This window comes from Stigmatopora argus, chromosome 15 (genome assembly GCF_051989625.1).
Source record: "Stigmatopora argus isolate UIUO_Sarg chromosome 15, RoL_Sarg_1.0, whole genome shotgun sequence".
Classification (NCBI taxonomy): domain Eukaryota; kingdom Metazoa; phylum Chordata; class Actinopteri; order Syngnathiformes; family Syngnathidae; genus Stigmatopora; species Stigmatopora argus.
Window position 1 is genome coordinate 3,392,059 of NC_135401.1, and position 27,048 is coordinate 3,419,106.

Here is a 27,048-nt window from a genome sequence, read left to right on the forward strand (position 1 = left end):
TTAAATTTCCTGATTTTCCCCATTTTAAATCTATAATTGTCATTTTTTAATCCATTTTTTGTGTTTTTAGTTAAAAAAGCATTTTATAAAATCTAAAAGGATATAAAAAAGCTAAAATAAACATTGTTTTAGATCTATAAAAACTGAATATTCAGGGCTTTTAATCCATTTAAAAAAAAGTAAATATTATATCTAAAATGGTCCGGCCCACGTCAAATCAAGTTGACGTTAAAGCGGCCTGCGAACCAACCCGAGTCTGACACCCCTGCTCTATATCATTGATATAATTTAATATTCACATGGCATTACGTCCTCATCTAAGCGATGACGGCAGACTTTGTCCCCTTTCAAGTTTCCTCTGAAAAGACGCGACCTAATCTCACGACCACACGCGCGCCACAAACGAAACCCCCCCAAAAAACCTAGCTCGCATGACTGGCGAAGGGCAGGAACAGATTATAGTTATTGATTGGTGCCTGGAGATGGTTGTGTGCCTGTGTGTATGTCACAAACGAGGATTGGGGGGGACGGTGTTCAAAAACTATTGATTCTGTCCAATAGCAAGGCGAGGTCTCCGAATCAAGGTCAGCGTTGTACTATCGCACTTATTAGAAATTTGCCATCTTTCCAACACACAGTTTTTACCTTTAACAATATCATTTTGAGCGAAGGAAAGTGCTCGTTGAAGAGAGGAATGAATCCCGGCTACTGAATGAAGACATTATTCTCCGGTGAGACAGGATGTGGCAGCAAGGCTAGGTTCAGGTGACGCAATCAAACGTGTCACCCCTTTTAGACTACCGCATTTTCTCGCATATTGACCGCCTCCGCGTATAAGCTGTACCCTTAAAATTGCCTTGCAACGTTGAATTTTATGATTTATCTCGTATAAGAGGCCTCCTGATTCACAATTTTCACCTCCATATTCATGGTTTTAATAGGGAGTACAAATGTTTTACTTTGAAGGGAAAATCTTAAGAAAAATCATCGCACGTGGACGAATTCTAGTTTTGTCATACCCTAATCATTATGTCTCTGGGTGTAATAAGAGCATGAGATACACATTACGCGGGATATTTTAATGATCGACCGCAAGACCTTCAATCAGCCTTAACAACTATTGGGATGCGCTGACATGGTAAACACTACGAACACATGTATCAAGGCTACTCGCGTCTGGCCAGTCAGAGGACGTTTAACTACGGTAAGATGGCGGCACCCTGAGCGGGCAATGGCAGGCAGAAGTAAGTGAGTTTTTTTACGTGTTATGCAAGTTCCGGTTTATTTTTTTTCTTGAATTTGATTCATAGACGTCAAAATATAAATATATTTTTTGCGTTTTATCTGTTAGTCTTTTCACAATATTGAAATAAATGACAGTTGTCTTGCGTTATGGCATTTCGTCTTTGTCATCTCATGCATGTCAAGTCTAATTTGTGCACATATAAGCCGTACCCTTGATTCAGTCATTTTTTTTAGCTACAAATATGGCTTATATGTGAGAAAATACAGATAATTCTTCATACATTTTTTTTTACATGCACTCCTTAAAAGAGACTGCAAATGAGATCCACTTTGTCACTGATAAAATGACGGAAATGCGGTTGGATGAAAACAGACATTTGGCAGTCAAAAGCATTTAAAGAGCAATTGAAAACGACGGAGGACAATGCGCAAAAAACAAACCCAAAAGCCAGGCCAGCTGCATTTTCCATCAGCCGCCTTAAATAATAAATGATACATTACGAGTTGCCCGTAAGAGGCTTGTTGTTGGATAATTGATTGCACTTGACAGGCGATATTAGGTAAATTAAAATTGAACGATACAAAACCTAGCTGAGATTCCGCAAATTTCACCGAAGAAAAAGCACTACTGAAGATGTGACGAAGAGAAATGGAGTGTACATAGAGTTTACGTGTTGGGGGTAGGGATGGATTTATCTGAAAAACCCTCCCTTGGCCGTATTTTTGGAAAAATGTAGCCGGTGGTCATTTTCTACATCAAATCCTATTAGACCGAGAGATCCTAGGAGTGTTACAACAGACTGTCGGAGTCCTCTCCAGCCTTGATACGGTGCGAGAGAGGGGGGCCGGCGCGTCATTCTGGCCTTTTATCAAGACACATGGGGGTCATACAGCTTCTCTTTGAAGAAATATTCAACTAATTACCTTGGAGAGTGGCCTCACAGCCAGAGAGCAGCCTGCCGAGTGTTAAAGCATTGTGGTGGGGTAAACTAAGGATGAGGATTTCGCCGGAAATGGGCGGCGGCCATTGTTCCACGCTGGAAGATAAAAGAGCCGCGCAGCCAAAGAAGATAGAAAAATGCGCAGCGGCGTCGGAAAAGGGGAAAAGCTTGTGGACTGAAAGGCCCTCAAGGACTTGAGCCTTATTTTTTTTGTTGCACATAGACATGGCCAGACCAAAGCAGTCATTCATTACTTCCCTAACCTTCACTTCAGACAAACAGCAGAAGGACAAGCGGATACTGGCAAGCGTGCTCAGAGCGCCTGGCACGTCATTCGGCACGTCTCTCGGACGGCAAAATGCCCGGAAGTCTATCGCCAGCAGAACTCTAAAAGTGTCGCCCTTCTCTAGCTGGTGACTAGCCTATGTTTCTCCTAAGGAATGCTAGGTGAGAATTTCGAGGTCCCGGAAAGTTGTCCGTAACATCCCGCCGCTTCCTTCGAGGCTAACGGAGGCGGGGAGATTGCACTTGGCTCCTCCTCCTGGCCCCGAGAGACACACAGGGCTAATTCTCTTGGCGTTGGGTAACAGACATCTGTCACTCAGCACGCCTCGGGGGATACAAACACAAGGCCTGATGGAGACAATGTGAGGACCAGAAGATGTGCAACAGCAGATACATACTTACACATTCGACTGTAATGTCGACGTGTGACTTATTAATCGTATTTTACGGACTATGAATCGCGCCTTTTTCATAGTTTGGCTGGGCCTGCATCTAATATGCAAGTGCAACTAATAAATGTTTATTTTTTCGCTCGGACCAGAGACTTTTATGCTTATTTCTTTTATTTTTACGTTATAGCTATCTAAAAAACTCATGTTAACAGATGCCTATTTAGCCTGTTGTTCTATTATTACTTTAATTTGTTAGTTCTTGGTTTCTGATCAAATAAAAAGCCTGAACTCCTGAAAACGGAGCTAAAAGTCCAGTGCAACTTATATATTTTTTCTCTTCATTGTGTACTGAATAATACTCAACTGCGACTTATAATTTATATATATATATATTTTTTTCTCTTTACTTTGACCAGAGCCGGTTATGTTGTTTTTAAGATATATCTATCTAAAAAAAGCAGTTAGATTAACAGATGTCTATTTACCATGTTCTCCATGTTACTACTATGATATAAATATTTGTTCTTGGTTTCTGATCAAATAAAAACAAGCCCTCCCAAAAATTCAACTTATACTCTAGTGCAGAGGTGTCAAAGTGGCGGCCCGGGGGCCAAATCTGGCCCGCTGCATCATTTTGCGCGGCCCGAGAAAGTAAATCATGAGTTTCTATTTTAGGATCAAATTCAAATGATGATAGATGTTCATTACATTTCCTGATTTTCCCTTTTTTAAAATCAATCATTGTTTTCTTTTGTGTTTTTAGTTCAAAAAGCATTTTGTAAAATCTAGAAATAAATATACAAATATTTTCTGTTTTCCACTTAAAAAACATTTTGTTTCCATTTGAAATAAAAAAACATGATTAAAAGACATTTTCCATTACCAAGAAAAAAAAGCTCAAATAAACATTGCTTTAGATCTATAAAAACCGACTATTTAGGACTTTTGATCCAGTTCTTTTAATCCAATTTAAAAAAATTAAAAAATCTAGATATTAGATCTAAAATGGTCCGGGCCCACATCAAATTTTTGACACCCCTGCTCTAGTGCAACATATCAATTTTTTGTCTAATCTTTGGCTGGTGCGACTTATCTGCCTAACAACACAATACGTAGAATTATTTCAACTTTGAGGAAACATTGACTTTGCAACATAAAAACAATAGATGCTACCCCCTCCCCAAAACTACATTGGGGGGAAGTTACCATAGCAACCGTCTGAAGGGCTGCGGTGAGGCAGTGCTGTACATGCTGTCCGAGAAGAAGCAGGGTGTTATGAGAGATCAGGTTTCCCCCTCCAGGGGCCATCCGGAGCCTCTTACATCCCACCCCTCCACACACACATACACACACACACACCCACACCTCAAATCTCCCCTCCCAATCCAGTGCTGCTGGCATTCACATGCTAATTTATCTCCATTGGTGATTACATTCCCTTTAAACCAACTGACAACTACAGCTGGAGTCAGGCCCTTAACGGAACACGGTTGGACGTTGCAGGATGAACGCGAGCATGTGTGTGTGTGTATAATATTGGTAGATGTGGCTCTAATTCGGGCCCTCCTTGTGCTCTATAAAATGGCAGTAATAGATGATGACACATTATCTGCGCTCATACGACAAACAGGTCCACGTAGTCCCCCGCGCCGCTCCAGGCTGTGCAACAGCCCAGGCTTAATAGCTGTATGCAAATCGACCAGCCAATAAAGATCCATGTCGGCACTCAGCTCTGTACATTGCCTGACGTGACGAGCCGGTCGCACGCCTCGGTAAATTTACTCAAACGGGACGCTGACGATGGTGAAAATATAATTTGGTTCTGGTTGTAAATCGAGTGTTCTTAGAAAATTTACTGATATCTATGTTTGCATGTTTTTCAAAATATATATTTGTGTGATGAAAACGTGTCTTTATGGCGGTGGTGAAAAAGAAAGCTGGACGAGTGAGGAGAAAAGGATACAAACTCTGGTAGAGAGTGAGTCGGGATTTGACAGCTCTGCTGGCGTTGATGCAAGTGGCCCGCACTAAGCTTGGCAGCAGCTTCCCGTTGATGATGGCGCCGTTAAAAAGGGGCCCAAAGAATGGAACCTGGGAAAATTAACAAGGAAAAAATGGTAAAAACTGCTTCTCCAACAAGTAGAGATGTTCTTATGCTCATTTTTGGAGTCCAATCCGATTTTTTTTCAAGATATGTGACCAAAAGAAAAATGTAATCAGTATACTACTATCAAAGTGAGCCCTGCTGGTACCTTCTCAAGAAATGCTGTTTACAAAAATGACTAATGTTATTATCATGACCGTATTTTCCAGGCTATCTGCGACTCATACTCAAGTGAACTAAATATCTTTTTTTCTCTCTCTGACCACGGACAGCCTGTTATGTTTTTTTTTCCAGCTATCTGAAGTGTGATGTTAACGGATGCCTATCGAGCCTGTTGTTCTTCATTTACCATTCTTACTGTATTTTGCTGATTAATATACCCCCGCCCCCACTTTAATATATCCGGGTATATTAAACGGCAGGGGTATATTAAATGGCGCACAAACGGGAGGCTCAAAAAAGCAAAAATCATTTAATATACCCGGGTATATTAAACGGCAAAATACGGTAGTTTAACGTATGTTTGTTCTTGATTTCTGACCTGATAAAATGGCCCTTCCAATAATGCCACTTACACTACAGTGCGAGTTATATAATATATATATATATTTTTTTGGGGGGGTGATAAGACTTATAGTCCGAAAAATACGGTAGTTACTAGTGCTTACATTTTGATTGGCAGCACCTGAAAAGCACGATTGTACTGAAAACCCACGCGACTACTGGATTGGATTCATCTCGTCACCAAAGGCCATACTTTTAAAATAAGGCGCCGATACACAGAGTGGGTATCAGATGGGGGGCATCACTAGTAACGAGCACGGTGAGCTAAAGTTAATTTAATCCATCCTCTGAAACCGTGTAAATTCCGTAAATAAGGATGATTAAAAAATTCACACTACGACCGTTTTTCCATCTGTTTAAAGGCAAGACGGTTCAAGCCTTAAGTGGATGCTGTCTAACTATGCATGACAGGCGCATGTATTGAATGAGAATCAACGTATGGTAAATGAAATTAAAATGACAATCAATAGCTAACAATGCCCCCATATTGAGCTAAACAACAAACACAAAGCCACAATCAGCATTTTAGCAGCGGCCAGCGAGTGTGTGGGCACACGCGTCTGTTCACGCGGGCCCTTAATCACTGGGGCCCGATGGTCATTGACCTGGAAGTTGACGGGAATGTCAAAGTCCCTCCTAAAGGTCCTGCTGTCTTCAACTTGGTAATTTAAGGAGTATAATAGCAAGTCAAATTATACAACAAAGGGACTTAAAGTAGATTATTATTAATTGATTGGTCACAAAACTACAGACAGATGGGATGGTGGTACCATCAAATTAAGATTTTATTTCAAAATACAAAGTGCTTCTGCTCTCTTGTAGGCCTTTAATTTGGGAATGGCATGTCTTTTTATTTATAATTAAACCATTTCATTAAAAGCTAAAGCTAAGGCCACTATCTCGTTTATTATTACCCACAAGAGGCATGTTAATATCAGCTTTTATTTGCATGCACATCATTCTCAATAGCAACACTTTGCATAGCAGTTAATGTAATAAAACAGGAATGTGCAGTAGAATAGATTTCCGAGTGAGTAAAATAACGAACAGAATAAAGTAATGTAAACTGAGTAAAGTTTGGGACGCTTTTTAGGAGATGCCTATTTTGTATTGAAAGCTTTAAATCTCATTATACTTGTATAATGACAATAAAAGCATTCAATTCAATTCTCGGTTTCCGATAAAATTATAAAATTTAAAAAAATCACCAAAAATGCAACTTCTATTTATATATATTTTTTCATTTTCATTGTGTATTCTTTGGCTGGTGCAACTTATAGTCCGAAAAATACAGTAACTCCATGCTTAATACTATTTATACTTTGATCACTAAGAACCTCTTTTCTGTTTTGTATTTGGTTGGTATTAAGTTTAATTTCTACTAAACCAATGTGTTTGCGTAATAGGTGTACAGAAAAGTAAGAATGTGGCTCACCTGTGGTTTTTTCATGATTTGAATGAAATACATGTGGTTCTCCATTGGGTAGATGACAATCAGAACATCTCCAAAGTCAGTTGGAATGATGCCACGCCGATAATCCCTGGTGTGCTCTGACCACACAATGTGCACCTCATCATTTCCAAGGTGACGAAGCTGCCAAACAAACAAAATCAAATTAATCAAGAGATTGGCCTCCGCATCTGCAGTCATTTTCCTGTAATAGTGATGAAGACAATAAACATTAATGTTGTAGGATATGGCCATGGTTTATCCAATTGTTTGATTACTGCCCAGACTGCGAGGCCCCAAAAGTGTGGACAGAAATATAGATGCGACTTACCGTATTTTCAGGACTATAAATAACACTTTTTCCTAGTTTGCTCGGTCCTGTAACTCACACTCAAGTGTGATTTTTTTTTCCTTCTTTCTGATCAATGAGACTGTTATGAATGTTTTTGTTTAGGCTATAAAACCGGTTAAGTTAACAGATATCTATTGAGCCTATTGTTGTCTATTTATTTAGATTTTTTTTTATTTTTTTTGATATTTTTACTTGTTAGTTTCTGAGAAAAAAAATGCCTTCCCAAAAATATGACTATTTTTTTCCCTCTTTATTGTGAATTCGTCTTATAGTCCAAAAAATACGGTACGTTGGTCATTTATGACCGGTCAGTGTTTTATTTTGAAGCAACATAAATTTTCCTCCATCATTTTACCTGTCGGTGTTTATGCTTTTCTGGTTGAAAGCCTTTTTAATAAACAATATAAAATAAATAATGCAGCAGGTACCAGCGCAAGTCCAGTATTTATCATTAATTTCCAAACTTTGAAAACAAATTAAACACAGGTCTGCCTTTAGGATGGACTCTTTTTATAGTGTTTTAAGCGTGCATTCAAATTGACAAGCAAAAATGCAGAAAATTGAGCATTTTAAAACCAATAATTCAAATCCAATTAACTTACCCATCGCAGAATAAATTGCTTCCCATTACCACTCTATTCAGAAACATAAATAAAAGCAGGCAGGACAAGAGTGTACACTTAAAAGAGCAGGAAATTGACTGACGCTACTTTTGAAATAGGTAAAGAGCTTCATCCAAAGATGAATAAAAACACAGCCACCGTGCATTGTATCTGCTAACACGTGTATTCTCGCATATAAGCGGGCAATCTGGCAACTTTTTTTGTTGACGGGGTGTCATAGACACTGAAAATTAAGACTGTGCTCAGTTGAAAACATCTGCCAATGTACTGCGGGACTAATGAGCCATTAGAAAACATGCCCTTGCCACCAAAAATGCAATTAGTGCATTCTATTATGAGCCCTTAATTATGGTAATTCTGTAATCTTAAACAAACGCACGGCATGCTGATTACCGTTCTCCATCTACGCGGGGACCGTCAGGTATTAAACCAAGTCAGTCACTAGGACAATTTCAGGGAAATGTTGAATATGCATTTGCTTTCAACAATTAGCAATGGGGTGTTAATTTGGGTTAAGATATTTAGCATTTGGATGAGCGGAGTAACAAGTTTAATGAGGATGCTTATACTCCAATTTATTTACTTGTTAAGCAAATGGGAAAAAATGGGACTTGGTTATTTATTTATTTGAAAAGAATGTGAAGTCAAAGGCTGCCGGGGCTGGCCAATTAGCTGCTTTTGACCTTCCACCCACATGTTGAGGCTCAATACAAGATGGATGGAAGCAGATGAGAGGAACTGAGAAGACTGAGGATTAGGGGTGTGACATTATGTCCAAATGGTGATATATCGCGATTGATATACTCTCACCAAGAATGGATTTATCGTTTGAAAAAGGTGGAACTGTCCAGGGTGCTATCTCCATTTTCCACAAGCAAAATTAGCTACCAATGAAGTTACCAGACTACAAAGAGCTTTTTTCCTGTTAAGTAGTTGTACTAAAGAATATTACAGAATAATTTCCTGACCCATGAACTGATCATTTCTGTATCGCCATATCGTGAGATCGTTTTAGTAAGCCTTGTATTGTAAATTGTTTCACCAGAGGGTTCCACCCATACTACTTATTCCCCAAAAAAACCCAAAACAACAACCTTCGGTTATCAATTTAAGCTTCCGATTGAAAAAGCTTTGGCTATCACGCACACACATTCGAGCACATACACACCTACATGCGCAGTCTGACCGCAACTGGGCAAGTTGCTTCCATAAACGCATTACAGAGGCCAGCTGCTACTGCGGCAGCCTGTGCTGCGCAACAACACACAATTGGATTGAGGAATTTGTGCTCCCCCCCTTCTTCACATTTGATTTGGTTGTTTGCTTTGACCTCCCTCATCCTTTTTTACCAACAGAACATCCCAGTATGTCTCTCCGGCCCCAGGCAGTAAAGTGGGCGACGGCTGGACTAAAGCGTTATTTTTAAATTGACATGGAAAACATCCCACTCAAGCAGAGATGAAGCCCATTTTTTATTTCTTCTTGGATTACCACTACTTCAACAGCCATTGGAAGTATCAAGAGTGCACCGAAAAAAAATCGGTTTCTAAATAGTTTGGTTAGGAAAGCATAAGCAAGCATTTCTTATGGAGCAAAGGATAGACAAGAAGGGGGTCTTTCCAGGTTTCGACAAGCCCAATTTAAGACTTTTTATGACTTTTTCAAAAGACCATGGTGAATACAATTTACAAAAAAATTGGAGGAAAATTGGAGGCCCGGAATTACGCCAAGTGGCGTATTTTCTGGACTATAAGTCACACTTTTTAAAATAGTTTGGCTGGGTCTGCAACTAATACTCAAGTATCACTTGTATATCCAATACACCCCCACTCGGACCAACTTTTAAAAGGCTATAATTATCTGAAAAACTGTTATTTTAACAGAAGCCTTTTTAGCCAGTTGTTCTCCACTTGACTATTGTTACTTTAACTCATGTTTGTTATTAGTTTCTGATTAAATAAAAATCAGGCCTCTCAAAAAATACGACTTATATCTATTTTTTTCTCTTCATTGTGTATTATTTGGCTGTTGCGACTTAAAGTCTAAAGATTATGGTATTAGATTTAAGACTTCATTACACTTATAAAGACTGATGCGGAAAAACAGGCAGCAAACAGACCCTAACCCCCCTGCTTTGACCTAAATTTTAAAGTTAATGCCTATTTCCTACACATATATAAGCACGAGTTTGGTATAGGTTTTGGAATTTGTAGGTGGGTATTTTGTGGCACAAGGTCCATGCAGGACTGAAGTAGGGTTGGATATGGGGGAGGGAGGCCTGATTAATTTCCCTTCCCAGCGGGGCACCGTATGAGAAGATTGGTAGCATGGGCAGAGGCCTTTGCGGCTCATTTCTGCGCGCTAACTGTTCCTTGTGTACTACAGTCTTGAATCGTACCGCAGAAGCCAATTGATCGCTCCCGCGGAGGCAGCAGAAATTGGATAAAAGAATCCTGCCGGCATCCGTCCGGCGCCTGCTCGAGCGGCCAGAGATAATGGCCGAATCCGGGCCCTGGTCACAGCACGCAGGGAGGGGGGCGGGGAATAGCAGAATCATAGTCATTACCCCAGCGGCAAATGCACTCGCAAAGCTGCCACTCTCGACTCGTCATGCCTGCTTGCCAGGGTCACTAATCAATGGTCACACTCTGGAGTCACACCTCCCGATCACAGCTTAACACCAAGCTGAAGGACACGTGTCTTTATGCGGACAACTAATAAAGGCAAGCGGGACCGTGTGGCCATTTCACTGCATTAAACTTTTTCTGGCTCTCGGGTGCCAAAAGTCAAATTGGCCTACAAAGAAGCTTCAATTCAGGCTACACTTAATTGCATCAATGAGCTAGATGGCACTAGATGGAGAAAGTCATTAGCCTCTTTATTATTTCTGATCATTGTGGGAAACTGTAGAATTTCAGATTTTTTTTCTGATGTTATGCTTGCGTCAATAATTCTATTAATGCAGTCTTGGTTGTAATTTTCTTGACTTTTTTTTGCAGTCAATGGACTTTTTGTCTTTGTTCTGCAAAGGTGCTTTCAGTGTTGCAAATGAAGCAATTAAAACATATTAAATATTCCATCGCAAACTCCCAGTAAATTAATTTTTAATGTTTTAAAAGCAAAAATGATTATACAGCGTGAGAGAAAAAAGGGGAGTGTTTAACCATCCAGTTAAATCAAGTGTGATGGAAGAAACATTTTGTTCATAGTAAATGAAACCCTTTAAACAACATGCAAAAGATAATGAATGTTTTTTTTAAACTTTTTTCTTAGATTTTTTTTGCTGTTCAAAAAATATTGGCACCGGATCGGTATCGGCAAGACATCTTGAGAATAATTGGAATGTCAAAAAGACAGTCTCGGGACATTCTTACTATAGACCACATGTGTCAAAGTCAAAGATCCACAGCCTCATGTTCTCTATAGCACATGTGTCAAAGTGGGGGCCTGGGGGCCAAATCTGGCCCGCCGCATCATTTTGTGTGGCCCGGGAAAGTAAATCATGAGTGCCGACTTTCTGTTTTAGGATCAAATTAAAATGAAGAGTATAGATGTATATTACATTTCCTGATTTTCCCCCTTTTAAATCAATAATTGTAATTTTTTAATCATTTTTTTCTGTTTTTAGTTCAAAAATCATTTTGTAAAATCTAAAAAAATATATAAAAAAGCTAAAATAAACATTGTTTTGATCTATAAAAAAACTGAATATTCAGGGATTTTAATCCATTTATTAAAAAAAATCTAAATATTATATCTAAAATGGTCCGGCCCACGTAAAATCAAGTTGACATTAAAGCGGCCCGCGAACCAACCCGAGTCTGACATAGACGGTCGCCATTTCTACATGTGAGGTACCTTTTTGGTGAGAGAATCATCAGAATCAGATGGCATACGCGTAGAGACGTGGAAGATGGCCTCCACAGTGGAAGTAGCATAGTAAGGTGCGGTTAACCCTGTGCTTCCGTTCCTCTGGAGGCCGCCCATAAAACCACAGTGTGTGGCCAGGTCCACCTGATGAATATATATTTTCTGATTAACACGTTGCATGACTAAATAGGTCCACTTTGTTATGAATACGAATACATTGGTTAATAAGCACCTCCCAGCCGAGCCCAGAGACAAAGTCTTCGTAAGACTGGCTGCCGGAACTGTTGGACAAGATGGAGCATTTGTCTTCTTGGCCCTCACCAATGTAGAACACAGCGATCTTGTGAGTCTCTCGACTTAAGGACAAGAAAAGAAGACGTTTTAAGTGAAAGAGACGCAAAACGTGATGATCGTAGGCCTAAATTTTTCAGTATTTTCCGTTTTTACCAGATTATATATTAGTCACACTATGAAAAATAGAGCGCAGCAACAATATTAATGACATTGGGGCTTTCAAATAAAGCAAGACGGGAAAGTAAATAACAGAAATGCCAAAAATGACTCACCATTGTCGAGAATCCAAGTTCTTTAGTTCTCTTAAAAGTTTGGAGTTCTTCTTCAGCAAATGGAAATTTTTCCTGTTTAACCAAACACAGTACAAAGTTAGCCCATATTTAGTTCTGTTTCTTACAATAGTGAACAGTGTTAAATACTGCTTGATTCAAAGTGAGTCCCATTACTTATTAGCACATGATAATATTCAATTTTAAAAGCGCAATAACACAAAAAAAAACCAATAAATCGCAAGCGGAGATGTGAATTATTTTTGCGCAGTAAATGAGGGGGAAAAAACAACCTTAATCTCACTGGTGTATTTCCATAACACTGTGTAAAATTGTATTTTTTGTAAGGAGGAAAGTATTTGCAAATAGTGATTCTCATGTGATATGCAAAAAGTACCATGGAGAATTCATGGCTATTTGATCAAATATGGAGACAAAAAAAATCAAATCTCAAACTACCCCCTTTAAGCCTAATTGAAAAAGCCTCAGGTGCAAGTGGCAATCTCCCACGCTGTGCGCATGTTATGCCATCACTATTAAGAGGTGCAAGTTTTTTAATTTGCGGGTGGCATCATAAAAATGCGGCCGTGCATGGTAGACCTTTATGTACTTTTACCCTGTGGAGAGGAGGATTAATAAGGCTTTTAGAATGACTCTCTTAAGAGTCAAAAGCCCACAATTGAATTACTTGTTGGCTATACGGAAGATAACATAAATGGAAATAGTATGCTATATAATAGGGGTATGACAATCTATCCAAATGGTGATTATATTGTGATTTATCGTTCGATAAAGGTGTTTCCCCCCCAAAAAAAAGTTATTAACAGGTTACTCGCTATATTTTCCTCGAGAAAAGTATTTGTGAGCTATTGAAGATGTGAACCAAAATAAACAGGTGATCTGTATGCCCCAATATCATCAGGAAAGGACCCATAAATACCCCAAATTTAACAGGAAATTACAAAAATAAAAGCCCATGCATAGCTAATTTCTGATTCACTATATCATTAACCTTGTATCGCAAATCGTATAGCATCACCATCGGTACCCAGATATAGCACCACTCATATGTAAGGCAAACTTTCCACAATGTTTACATTTTGTAATGGTTCTAATAAACGGTAGCTGTAAAGACAATGTTTAAAAAGTGTCTACATGAGTCACAAGATCAATTTTACTTGATAAAATGTTAAGACCTACCGTATGTATACATGGACATCTATGTGTATGTATGTATTTATATATATGTATGTATGCGTATATATATACTGTATTTTCACGACTATAAGGCACACTTAAGTCTCAAATTTTCTCCAAAATAGACGGGCGCCTTATAATCCAGTGTGCTTTATATATGGAAAAAAGTGTCATTCTTTGAGGGTGCGCCTTATAATGTGGTGCGCCCTATAGTCGTGAAAATACGGTATATATTTCAGCAACACGTTTATTTATTTTATTTCTATATTTATCCATGTATTTATTTATTAACTTTCATATTACCTATCTATTTATGTCTAAAATGCCTTTCCTATATCTGCATTCTTACCCTCTTGCTACTGTGACAACGAAATTTCCCGAATACGGGATGAATACAGTTATCCAATCCAATCCAAAAATCATTAAGGCTCAAGGCAAGTCAGGAAGAATGGCGGCGTACCTTCGATCCCAGGAGTTCATGCCGAGGTCATTGAGCAGAAGTCGACAATAATAAAAAGGCGCCTTGGGTTCCTGGTGGGACGGTTCCCTCTGGCAGGAGGCCCGAAAACTCACGTCGCCGTCCCACCTTCTCACTTGCTCCTCTTCCTGCTGAGTCTGGTGAAGAATGGCATTAATGATGGCACGTTCTTGGTCCAGGTTCATGCCTAAGGGCGAGTGGGCCGGCCGATTGAGTTGGAATTGAGCTTTGGGGAGGCACTCTGGGCTGCTCTGGCCGAGATCCTCCAAAAGTTTGTCCAGGAAATCCACTTCCTCCACTTCGCCGGCCTCTGGGATGGATTCGGAGACGGAGAAGTGATCGTGGGAGGGGCCTCTGGTGGGGCAAAACTTGTTGTGCGCCGTCGCGTGATCGGTGGAATGAAAAACTTCGCCGTCTTCTGGGTCGGTGGAGAACAGGATGGTCCCGTCCCACGAGTATTTACCCGAAATGTCCCGGACGATAATGCGCACTTGTGAGGACGGGCAGGACGGCCGACCGAAAGCGGGCGTCTCCGCCGGGATCTGCAGGTAGGACACCAGCGTGGTGTCGTTGAAAACAAAGAGCTGAAGGTTGGGGCTTTTGAAGACTTCGGAGGACAGTTCGGAGCACTCCACGTACGGGTTGTCGTGATTTTCGCTCACGAGGCTATGGAGGAGGGCCGGGCCTCCGTTTAAAGGATGATTGCCCAGATGGTTCACCAGGTGTGTCATGACCATCCTCGCCGTCAGGGGAATCTGCTCCATGCTCCGACGCCGCTTTTCTGGTATAAAGAGGGGAAGCAGTCAAGTTTGAGTTACGTTTGAAAAATAAACAGTTTTAGTTCCTTCTCTGAAAAGGTAACTAAATTACTTCACTTGCTATTTCAATATTAAGGTAGTTATGCTACTTTACTTCATGAGAAGAATTTAAAAAAATTTAAAAAACTTTTTTCTTGTTAAACTGTACAGTAAGAGATAAGACAACTAAATCAGTCAATAGGGTACACCATCCTCTACAGCTCTCACAACTACGGCAAGCAGCCCCCGACTATACTATTTTCCCGTAAAAAAAGTACTGCGCAGTGACTGCTGGCCTATATAGTTCTTTTGGCAATACACCCAATGGATTGTGGCCTGGCGATCGGCATCAACACAGCTTTACGAAGCAACTTTGATGGATTTGTGGGTGATGATGACATGAGTACATTGTAAAATGGCTAAATAAAGTACAACCAAACTCAGTTTTGCTTCCATTGCCTTTTTAAAAACGTGGTTTTGGCGTGTGGGTGTAGCTGGTGTATGTTTTGCCATGCCTGGCTGCGTCTATATAAACGGTGCGTCCTTTGTGTGTGTAAAATAAAGAAATAGCACTCGTTATTGACACTGCGGCTAAAAATACGATGTGCCGTATAGTCGTGAAAAGACGGTATGTTAAACGGCAGGGGTATATTAAACGGCGCACAAACGGGAGGTTCAAAAAAGCAAAAATCATTTAATATACCCGGGTATATTAAACGGCAAAATACGGTACAGTGAAAAGGTATTTTTTTTGTTCCAACACTGCTCCGAGGGAATGCCTTTTTTTCAGTCTACGATTCGAGGAAAAATGTAAAGCTGACTTCTCCAAAACCTTACTTTCGCGTACAGAGATTCTATTGTCTCCGTTACCTCTTAACGTGCGGCCAAATCTGGATTTTGATCACTAATAAAAGTACTTTCATCATTTGGCACAATAGCTTTGGCTGGCGTGACTCTAAGTAGATAGCATCTAATCATATGAGGCAAGTTTGAAAAGCCCATTGAGTCTTCTTATAATGGACAAGTGTTTAGACTAGCCTCAACGCTAATGAGAAGCTCCATCTTCACGGGCGAGCGAATGGGACCCCGCTCGGCGAATCGCATTTGCGCAAAGGCGCGGGTTTTTACGCTGGAGTGAAAAGCATGCTGGGCTTCATTATGCGGCCATGTAGAAAAACAAGAAGATGCACTCCTGCATTGTGACAGTGCTATCAATACCATCATCCCCCATCAAAGTGGAAAAAGCTCTTTAGAAAGCAGGCCAAGCTACATTAGAGATACGCCAGTCCTTTGATGTGACTTGATCAATATGAGGTGGGGGGCATGAATACTACTAGGCCGGCACTCTTTGGTTTGCCCTTTTGATAGTGTTTTGTTATTTCCACTAAGACTGCGCAGCTGTGTGCCACAAAAAAAAGGTGGGCCAGAAATCCGGAGGCAGATGTTACGGTTGAAAATTCTCAAATAGTTTCAGTTCAAATAGTGTACGTACTTGGGCTCAAAGGGACTTTTTCAGAAGTTGGGGGACATGAGTGGAGGGGGGGGGGCAGATAACAGAGAGAGAGAGATAGAAAATACCTTGCCTAATGGAATCACAAGGTCAGAAAAAAAAGAAAAATGCATCGTTTTTATCTGAACCCTGTAATGGGCCTTCTTGAGGACGAGCACTAATGCGAATGGTACATTCCCTGATAGATGATTTTCCATTTTTCTATTTTTAATAGGATATTGACATTTAATTGAGCAGCATCAAATGGACAGGCTACTTAGACTTCATTCTTTCAATGACCCCCTTTCAAAATCAGCAGGAATACAGAGTAAACTATAAAGAGCTTAAGAGGCTTGCGATAAATCCTTGGGGTACCATTCAATTTGTTTTTTTTCTTTTTAATTCTACGATGATGATGACGACCATAAACACATGTGCTTTAAAGTTTTGGTACCTTTGTGTTCCGGAAAGAAAAAGGCAAATCAGGGGGTAAGGAACGTACGCAGGGTAAAAATGAAATCTCGTGAATTACTGTATTTTGCTGTTTAATACACCCCCCCATTTAATATATATATATTAAACGGCAGGGGTATATTAAATGGCACATAAACGGGAAGGTACGATCCACTACGCACTCTTTATGCTGTGACGGGGCGCATCAACGTTTTGCAGACTAAAACTACTTACTGCTCAGGTTAAAACTTCTTACTGCTGAATAAAGTCTGACTTGGAATTTTATTGAACTGAAGTATCTATAATTATGCCCCTATGAACACCATACAAATCTTGCCAAAAAAGCTGAGTTGCCAGCAGGGGTATATTAAGTGGTACACAAACAGGAGGCTCAAAAAAGAAAAAATCATTTAATATATTATATATTAAACGGCAAAATACGGTAGTTTAATTTGCGCGGCCCGGTAGACGAGGGCATACCTGTCAACCTTGGTCAATTGCTCCCGATAAAAAACGTACAAATGCAAGGCGGCACTTATTTACTCACTTAGGACGCACTTAAAAGTCTAAAAGTTGATTAATCTGATTTAAGGTGTCCCTCGCCTGGAGCCCGTATTTAGCTGGGATAGGCTCCAGTACCCCCCACGGTTCAGAGAATGAATGAATAGTAAAAATAAGTATGGATCTTTACCCTCTGCTACGGTGAGCAAGCTGCGGAAGTCGCTAGTGGTCATCTGGGAAGGCGGTGGATCAAAACTTTTCACCTGTCCCAACATGAGGTCATAGTCAGGGGACAGGTCGGCCAGGCTGAGGAGGTAGTGGCTTTGTTGGGTGTGCAGGGTGGAGCCTGACACACAACAGTGAAGCACCTAAGGTCAAGAAAAAAAAAGACTGTCAGATAGATAGGTCGCCATCGCATATTTCTGCAGATCTACCGATACCCAGTACTGATCCGATATTGAAAAAATAAATGTTTTACAAAAAAATTACATCACTTTCAAAATTCACTGTTTAACGTGTTTAGACATTCAGAGTTTGATAGTTAAAGTGTCACTTGACAAAATACCCACCGATAATTCTACAAATCCTGACGTATCAATAGCTGTTATGCTGCCTTTCACAAAGACAAATGTAAATGACTACGATGAAAACAAAACCTCCCGGGATCTCTTTTTTACAGCGCGGTGATGGAGGAGAACAAAAAAAGGGTGTTTTTATTGCCTCTAATCCATCTCTCCTGTATTGTGAGAAGGTATCGATCGACATAACAGATGGACGAGCATCCCGTGGCAGCCCCAGATAAGGCGCAGCGGGGCAGTCGATTAGAGCCATCCGACAGGTTTATACGCTTTGATTTAATTAAGACTTTTTTTTCCCCGTTGCGTGTTTAACTGCCGCCGCAAACAGGCATCCTCGACACACCTGTAATTTATACGATGACAACGGACATAAGGGGGGGGATCGTATGTCTAATGTATGTAAATGAGGGGCCCGCTTGGTCACAGTAGAGCAACTTGGGGAAAAGCCATGTGAAGGCTAATCCCTTTCACTTGGTGGAGCCACGCGGGCCGGCTCTCTCGTCTGAAACGGCGTTGTGTGCGGCAATGTAGACAGTACGTGGATGAATCTCCCGGGCAGACCTTTTGAGCACATGGGGGGAGGGATTGGCAGCTTGATGGTGAAAAGACCTGAACCAAACAGCTGCTACAGCAAAGCCCCCCAAAGCGCTTCCCTCTGAGGAAAGGTGGAGAGACAGAGAAGGAAAGGGGGGAGAAGAACCCACGGCTGTGCTTGACAACTAAGTGACTACGCTTTGCATAGCAACAGTTCTCGGAGGCTAATCCAGACAAATGGGCGCGCTGTAGTTCATGGAGGTACGTGTACAACGCGTAACAATTTAGAAGGTCGTTGCTTTGAATTAACATATGTTGGGGATGGAGAGAGTTCCCTTAACTTAAGGCACATGTGTCAAAGTGGCGGCCCGGGGGACAAATCTGGCTCGCCGCATCATTTTGTGTGGCCCGGGAAAGTAAATCATGAGTGCCAGCACTTTCTGTTTTAGGATCAAATTAAAATTAAGAGTATAGATGTATATTAAATTTCCTGATTTTCCCACTTTTAAATCCATAATTGTAATTTTTTAATCCATTTTTTCTGTGTTTTTAGTTCAAAAATCATTTTGTAAAATCTAAAATAAACATTGTTTTAGATCTATAAAAAACTGAATATTCAGGGCTTTTAATCCAGTTCTTTTAATCCATTTATAAAAAATAAATCTAAATATTACATCTAAAATGGTTGACGTTAAAGCGGCCCGCGAACCAACCCGAGTCGGACACCCTTGACTTAAGGTGTATTCACATCGGGAAGGTCCATAGCTTTCTTTGGTCCACACCAAAATACATTGCCAATGACAACAATGGATGTTCAATTCATTCAAACTGGCTGTGGATCCTCAATGGCGCCCAGTAAGTTAACTTTTTGCACCAAAAACAAACTGGTCCATGAATCAAACTAAGTTTGACACCCTTGCATCAGAGCGACACTCATCCTGTCAGTCTTAAGAGACCCCCATAAAATATACTGTACACTTATTTGCATTTTTCCACGACAGTGAAGCCGTACAAGTGATTTTTTTCCTGACAGATGTACACCTAGCATGGCCGCACGGAGGGGTGGTGCAGCTGGTTGCTGAGGCAGAAACGGAGAGCAGATGGAGAAGCTCGAGCAGAACAACAGTAAGCCAAAAAGGTATATTGCACTGTTGCTTTTGTAATGGATCTCCATTTTGCTTGGAATTATATTCACACAACATACCAGTATGAAATCAATGACGAATGTCAGTAAAGTTAAAGCTTCATTTTCAGGAAATCCAAGGCCCAAATATTCTCCAATTCTGGAATAAACTTAAGAACATAAATAGTCAAAAATGGACGGGCAACTCCCTTAACAGCGATACATTTTTTTCCGTCAGTAATGGAATAAAAGGGGCGGTCTTTTGGTATAATTAGCGCATACCCTGTGTTACACAGATTATGAACACGATAGTAATATTGCGGCACCTTGTTTGACGTGCGGTATTATCTCAAATGCAACCCAGAAGGTTCTTGTTGTTTGTCTTCTGACAGACAACCAATCACACCTAATTGTCTTAGCTTTTATAGCAGCTGCAGTCGCTCGCATATTAAGACATATTCCATTCAAATCAGCAGGACAAGCGTTTATGGTCTGAGCTTATCAAATGGACAAAGGCTCCTGTTTGAATAATTGGACCATTTCTTATCAGGGCTGACAACCTTACAAAGATCTGCCGTTGACCACATCTGCCTAGGCTGGAGGGAATGAATAATACGTCATTCATTTTGGCCTCAGGGTCGGAGCAAAAAATGAAGGATGCGAGCGATGAATGCAAGCAAATCTAATACAAATGTATCAGCAATAGAAGGGTCGTAAAGATTTTTATGGAGGGAAATGGGATTTGGCTCACGATATATATAAACTTTGTACTTCAGTTAGGGCAAGAACCTTGGCAACATCATGTCTAATGTTAAATGCAAGGGTGTCAGACTCGGGTTGGTTCGCGGGCTGCGTTAACGTCAACTCGAGTTCATGTGGGCAGGACCATTTTAGATATAATATGTATATATATTTTTTTATATATGGATTAAAAGAACTGGATTAAAAGCCCTGAATAGTCAGTTTTTATAAATCTAAAACAATGTTTATTTTAGCTTTTTTTTTTAAATATATTTTTAGATTTTACAAAATGATTTTTGAACTAAAAACACAGAAAAAAATTGATTACAAAATTACAATTATTGATTTAAAAGGGGGAAAATCAGGAAATTTAATATACATCTATACTCTTCATTTTAATTTGATCCTAAAACAGAAAGTCAGCACTCATGATTTACTTTCCCGGGCCACACAAAATGATGCGGCGCTCCAGATTTGGCCCCCGGGCCACCACTTTGACACATGTGGTCAAAGGGGACAAAGTGAGTGGTGTTTTCTTCGGCATTGTTCAGACAGGCAGCCAAAACCGGATTTTTAGAACATTCAGATTGAAAGTGGCTCTTTTGTGGTTTGGATAGGTAAAAAGCGCAGGTGTACTGTCATTATATTGTGAATAAAAATGGAATTTGGTGTTCAAAGTCTTTTTTCAACCTTGAGTCTTGAAAAAAGGGGGTCTCGTCTTATATTCGGGCAAAATACAGTAAGTCTAAAATTGCTTGCCAACTCACCCTGTAGATGTAGTCCAGTAGTGGGGCTTTGTGGGATGTGTGGTCCTCCAGAAAAGACGTGGTAATAGGTTCTAACAGCAGACTCAAGGGAACAGCCATGCACCAGTCCAATAGACAAAGCAGTAGGGACACCACCATCTGAAAAAAGGTAAGGAGGAAATTTACCAAATGTAAACAAGGACAAAATAAATCATATCACGTAAAAAAAAAAACGGCACAAAGCCAACCTAAGGTCAGAAAAGAGATTCATTTTTCAAGAGTGTTAGCACGATAGCTCGTTTAGATCTTCGCCCTTTCTTTTCTGATGTGTACCTTTTTCTCAGCTTCCACCGTTGAATGCTCAGCACTCGGCAACAAAAAGGCTATTGTGGCCACAAATATCTGCAAAGGGACAAAGCAAGGAGGACAAAAAAGACATTAGGAAGGAGAACGCCAATGTGGCATTTCTTTTCTTCTAACAAACCTTTTCAAATGTGCTTTAAATGTGACCATTTCCATGGCATCCATCCATCCATTTTCTATACCGCGTACCCTGAGCTGTGGCCTACAGCGGCTAACTAGTAATTCCAGGACTAGTCAAGTAAAGCCAAGTCAATATTTATACTATAGCCCCTAATCACAGTGGTTTTAAGGGCTTCGCACGAGACAATGACTGCAGACTAAATCCTGCAACTCCAGCCATATGTCAAGCACAAGGCATATGATAACCACTCACACTCAAATTTAGACTATCATTGGGAAATGAATGCATTTTTTTTGTGAAGAATTCAACACGCCATTAATGACTGACACTTTTCAGAGTAGTGGATGCAAATAGTACCTCAATGATTTTTTTAGGGAGCGTTGGATCCACATTTTGGAGAGGCTCCCAATGAGAGATGAGTAGATGAAAGACATCACAGGCTACCTGCGCCACAGCTTTGTTTCCAAACTGGACAAAAAAGGAACAAGAATTAATACCAATAAGGAAACTATGTTCAGTAAATCACACCAATTAAAATTCTATCATGGTATTCAATTTACCTTATTTTCCCGATGATAAATTGCACTTTTTCATTGTTTGGCTGTTACTAATACTCAAGTGATTTTGTTTTAATAAAGAATTGTAAATAAGCCACCCGTTGGCCTGTGGTTCTTTCGCCTGACTTCAATATAGCCAGCGTGGATTCGATTCCCACTCGGTGGAAATGTCATTGCAAGTTGTCAGTTTAGGTTGTAGTCTATCTTTTGTTCGAGCTTAGCTGGGATAGGCTCCAGCACCCCACAACCCGCAAAAGGATAAGCGGTGTTGAAAATGAATGCATGAGTTATGAATTCATGCATTCATTTCCTGTACCACTTACCGTATTTTGCTGTTTAATATACCCCCCATTTAATATACCCGGGTATATTAAACGGCAGGGGTATATTAAATGGCCCACAAACAGGAAGGTACGATACACTACGCACTCTTTATGCCGTGAAGGGGTGCTTCAACGTTTTGCAGACTAAAACTACTTACTGCTGAATAAAGTCTGATTTGGAATTTTAATGAACTTAAGTATCTATAATTATGCCCCCATGAACACCATACAAATCTTGCCAAAAAAGCTGAGTTGCCGTTTAATATACCCGGGTATATTAAACGGCAGGGGTAGATTAAATGGCGCACAACGGGAGGCTCAAAAAACAAAAATCTTTTAATATACCCCGGTATATTAAACAGCAAAATAGGGTACCTTCACAAGGGTCAGGGGTGAATTGTAAATAAAAATGAAAATTGATAGTAAATGTTTTCATTTGGTATTCAATATTGAGTGGCGCAATAGTGTCAGCCCTAGTTGACCCTCCAATGCAAGCATGTTGTCAGACAATCAGCATAAAACCTATTTCCATTTGTACCCTCGCCCATTTTCTCCAGAGACTCATCGCGGACCGGCGGCGAGCGCTCCCACCCAAAGGCGAATTTCTTCAGTCATTCCAAATTCTTTGTTCCGAAATAGAATTTGCCATTTCTTTCGGGTGAATGCCTCTCAACATGTAACGAGGCGAGACAATGCAATGAGTGCAGAAATGGCCAAACACAAAAAGAGGCCCTGAGAGTTCAGCACCTGCTTTTAGAAAAGAGACTGTCAGTGCCACTCTCCCTCCCCCTTTACAACACACTCTTACCCTGCCTATACCCTCTATTTTGGGGCTGGCGGAGTCTGTGTGTCAAGTTGTACAGGGGAGTGATTACTGCTCCATTAGAGATGGAATAGAGGGGGGCCTTGCTTGAGCAGGAAGCTGGGACTTGTCGCTGCCTAAATTGGCCCACATCTACAGTCTCCAAATAACACTGGCAAACAAGCTCCTCTCCATAAAGAAAAAAAGCCTCGACTACTTTTCTGGCTCTCTTCAGTCAAATGAAACAGGGCACTGTAAAAGAAATACTCGCCACTAAAACTAGTCAACGGATTATTTTCAACCGTCAATCATCATTATACATCCAAATAAATGGATAACGAAAGCCATGCCCAATAATTATTCCTGAACTTTTTCGCCCATTTTGGGCAACCAACCTTAAATACGACTTTTTTTTTTACACCAGAAATCCTATATTCGAACACCAGCTCTGTTTTAAAACAAATGACATCTATTGGCCACTGACCTTAAGGGTTACTCCCAGGACGTTGATGGCATCTTTCACCTGCTCATGGATATTCCCTTGCAGTAGTTCTTCGCATACCCACAAACCCAGGCTGCACACAGCAATACACCTGCAATAAAAAATAAATGAACAAAATTGGAATGTCCCTAAACCAGTAGGAAGTGACTCAAAATCAACAGAAAATGACCTGTAATTGCTCTAAAATTAACAGGGAGTAGCTGGTAAATGCCCCCAAAACTGGGAAGACTAGATATGAACCCTAACCCTTAGCAAGCTCATATCGATAACCTTTTGGGAAACAAAATATGGCGAACCATCACCATTTTGCTGTATTGTCACAACCCTACAAGGTAGCATAATAACCTTAGGCGCATAACTTAATCTATGAAATGACATACCTGGCTCCTTCACAGTGTTCCTTTGTAGCAGCCTCAAGCAGGATATTGGCAAGATAATCCTAAAGTGCAAAGGCACACATTATCAGATTATAGGATAGTCCTTCCGCTCCCAATTAGTCCATAGGTTACAATATCCATCCTGGGATTGAAGTCACACATGGTCTGAAAGCCTATCTAATCTCGAAAAATGAGGAAAATAATTTCCCCTTGAGGATTTACAGTCCTCACTGAGTGACTTACTTTAATATCTTCATTCCCAACGTGAACCTCGTCGGAGCCAGCTACGCTTCGCAAGACCGGAATGTGGGCGTAAAGGTTTGGGAAACACACTAACGAGCCGAGGATGGTTTGAGCCTCCATCCTGGGAGCCTAGCGCGGGAAAGAAAAAAATATTAATCAGATGTATTCACAATGACTCACTAAATAAAATGCCTGTATGAAATGGACTGTTTTCTTACTAGGGGAAGCCTAGTACCAAAAGGTCTGGTTTTCTGTCATATTTTGCTACCCGTCATAAATTGCTACTTTGCGGTTCTGCGCATTCCTGCTTCCGTCATATTTTTTTGCTCTCAAACATCCGTGACTAGAACATGATTTACTCGACAGGGTTGCAATGGAACCATCAAAACATGTTCCTACCCAAAGCGATAAAAAAGCATTAAAAGTAGCTGTAAATATCATCAATCAGTCAACGCATTGGGTACTGGGAGCATTTTTTGATAGGTGCATTGGCACCATCAAAATATGCATCCCCATAAATGGAAGATTTATTCCCTTAGTAACTAAAATGCCACTAGATGCACACAGTATCTATAGTGTAGAAAACTTTGGTAGCAAAATTGGATGGCATACCAGTCAACTTATACGTTTTTCCCGTATTTTATATGCTTTTATCATTTCAAATTGTGTAAGAAATTTTGTAACTTTTTTAAAGTACATTTTTTGTAAAAACGATCTTGTTTTACCCATTTCGGCTGTAATCCGGGTTGTTTCAGTCACTGGTAGCAGATGAAAACGTCATCGCCGACTGCTAATAGTATTGTTATGCTTCAAGCATGATATGTTTACGCGAGATTCCCTTTCACCCGTCCGCCTTTTCACTATATAAATATAGCGGGTCAGAAAGCCGTCCACGTTGGAGAAAATTTTAGACTGTTACATGCGCCCTAAGTGAGTAAATATGTGCCGCGTTGCATTTGTAGTTTTTTTTTTTATAAAATCGATTAATAAGGGGCAATCATTAATAAGGGAAGCAATTGGCTGAGGTTGACAGGTATGGAAGAGGATTTCAATGAAGCTTGGGCATACCTCTGTAGAGTCACAACTGAGGACGCGTGCGGCAGCGGTGATGAAGTCTCCAATCAACATGGTAAAACCTGGTAAACCCAGGAAGAAGAATCTTGGAGAGCAGGAACGGACAATGGTGTTCAAAGTATCCTGGTGATGAAATGGCATCAGAAGATTTGAATACGAGATCAGCAGGAGATGCTGAAAACCACTGAATTTATATTAAGATAAGATACGTGAGGAACAAGAAACGAGCACTAATGAAGCTTTGTGAATTTGGCTTGAAAACTGTTTCTTGCCTAGAAAAAAAAACACTCCCCCAAAAAACAAGTTTTAGCAAGACATCGAGAAAAAAAGAGCCAGGGGAGAAATATGTGAAAAGCAATCTTATTTATAGACAAAGCAAAGGAAATTAAAAAAAAAAAAATAAGGCACTATTTTCTCAAGAAAGTGGAGAGTGAAACACAGTGGGGACAATAATAAACAGTCAACAGGACTATAAAATAAATCGGAATAAAACTGATTCCATTTGCGTCTTTGAATATAACAGCAAAAAATGTCGGTACGACGTACGAGCCTGCATTGTGGTCTTTAGTTCTCTCTTATCTTCCATGCGTGTGTGTGGTTGTGTGTGTGTGTACAAAGACATTGTCCAGGCAGAAAACACCTGTCCTCTTAGCTATAAACCTGTGCAAATCGCACCGTTCAAACATCAGGCTCAACCAGGAGGGCACCTCGGCAAACATAAAAACAGAACATTTTCCCTCCGCTATCCATAACCGGGAACTACGGCCAAGCGAGTGTACGGCTGAATCCGAAAGAGAAGAATAAGCGCACAAAGACGTAACGCGGCGAGTGGATCCAACAGGACATGGCGTTGCCTGCAGAAAATTGGTGGGGAGAGCTTGGGGGTCCATTTTACCCTCATTTTGTAGGTAATTGACCTCTGAAACATAATGTGCGGTGCAGTCAGAGGTAATTAGTGAGCAGCAAACGGTCGCTTGATTGTCTGAAATGAGGATTTTAGAGGAAAACGCAAACAGAGGATGCAAAGTGTTTTGGGCTGGCGTAGCTTTAAGGAGAATTGAGGCCCGCGTGGGTGGCTTTATGCTGGCAGAAGGAATAGTCCCAGTTTTCCTGCATCAACAAAAGATGCATTAATGCGTCTCTGAATAGAGCCACCTCAGACCTTTTCATTTGACCTCATTTCAAAGAGAGCAGACCATGTCCACCTGCTAGCTTTTGGCTTGACAGCGTGCACTCTGCCATTACATCACCTAGGAAAATCCAATTATTGTTCCCCCTTCTTTATTCCGGATTTGACATGAAAAAAAATAATACTGATAATGAGGTTTCCTCCATACAGGTTGCTGGAAAAAGTTTCAACTCTTTCCATTTGAAATTGCAGAAGCGTATTGCAATCGCTTGGATAATTATTTTTTAAAAACCATGACCGTTTTTCGGCATGGCAGATTTTCCGGACTATGAGTCGCACTTTTTTTGTAGTTTGGGGGCATCTGTGAATTATAGCTAGGTACGACTTATATATGTCATTAATTTTGTTAAACTCGAATTGCTAATAGCTTGTTATGTTGTGTTTTTAGGGAATCGAGCCCGCACCGAAGTCAGGCGAGTCAACCTCTAGACTATGAGGCGGCTCTGAAGTATAAGAAAAAGATTACAATTA

At 40.4% G+C, this 27,048-nt stretch overlaps 1 protein-coding gene across 7 annotated transcripts in view; it reads right to left on the reverse strand.

The window, feature by feature from the left end:
- ralgapa2 (Ral GTPase activating protein catalytic subunit alpha 2) overlaps window positions 1-27,048 on the reverse strand; it is a 188,374-nt gene that overhangs the window by 23,710 nt on the left and 137,616 nt on the right. For all 7 annotated transcript variants that reach the window (XM_077620367.1, XM_077620368.1, XM_077620361.1 and 4 more), the window contains 14 exons: window positions 25,383-25,511; window positions 24,315-24,443; window positions 24,075-24,133; window positions 23,677-23,785; window positions 21,868-21,978; window positions 21,360-21,428; window positions 21,048-21,185; window positions 17,495-17,672; window positions 14,047-14,845; window positions 12,393-12,464; window positions 12,059-12,182; window positions 11,815-11,970; window positions 6,967-7,125; window positions 4,827-4,954 (listed from right to left, as the gene is read on the reverse strand). In XM_077620367.1, coding sequence (XP_077476493.1) covers window positions 4,827-4,954; window positions 6,967-7,125; window positions 11,815-11,970; window positions 12,059-12,182; window positions 12,393-12,464; window positions 14,047-14,845; window positions 17,495-17,672; window positions 21,048-21,185; window positions 21,360-21,428; window positions 21,868-21,978; window positions 23,677-23,785; window positions 24,075-24,133; window positions 24,315-24,443; window positions 25,383-25,511 — 2,360 coding nt within the window. The remainder of the gene's footprint in view (window positions 1-4,826; window positions 4,955-6,966; window positions 7,126-11,814; window positions 11,971-12,058; window positions 12,183-12,392; window positions 12,465-14,046; window positions 14,846-17,494; window positions 17,673-21,047; window positions 21,186-21,359; window positions 21,429-21,867; window positions 21,979-23,676; window positions 23,786-24,074; window positions 24,134-24,314; window positions 24,444-25,382; window positions 25,512-27,048) is intronic.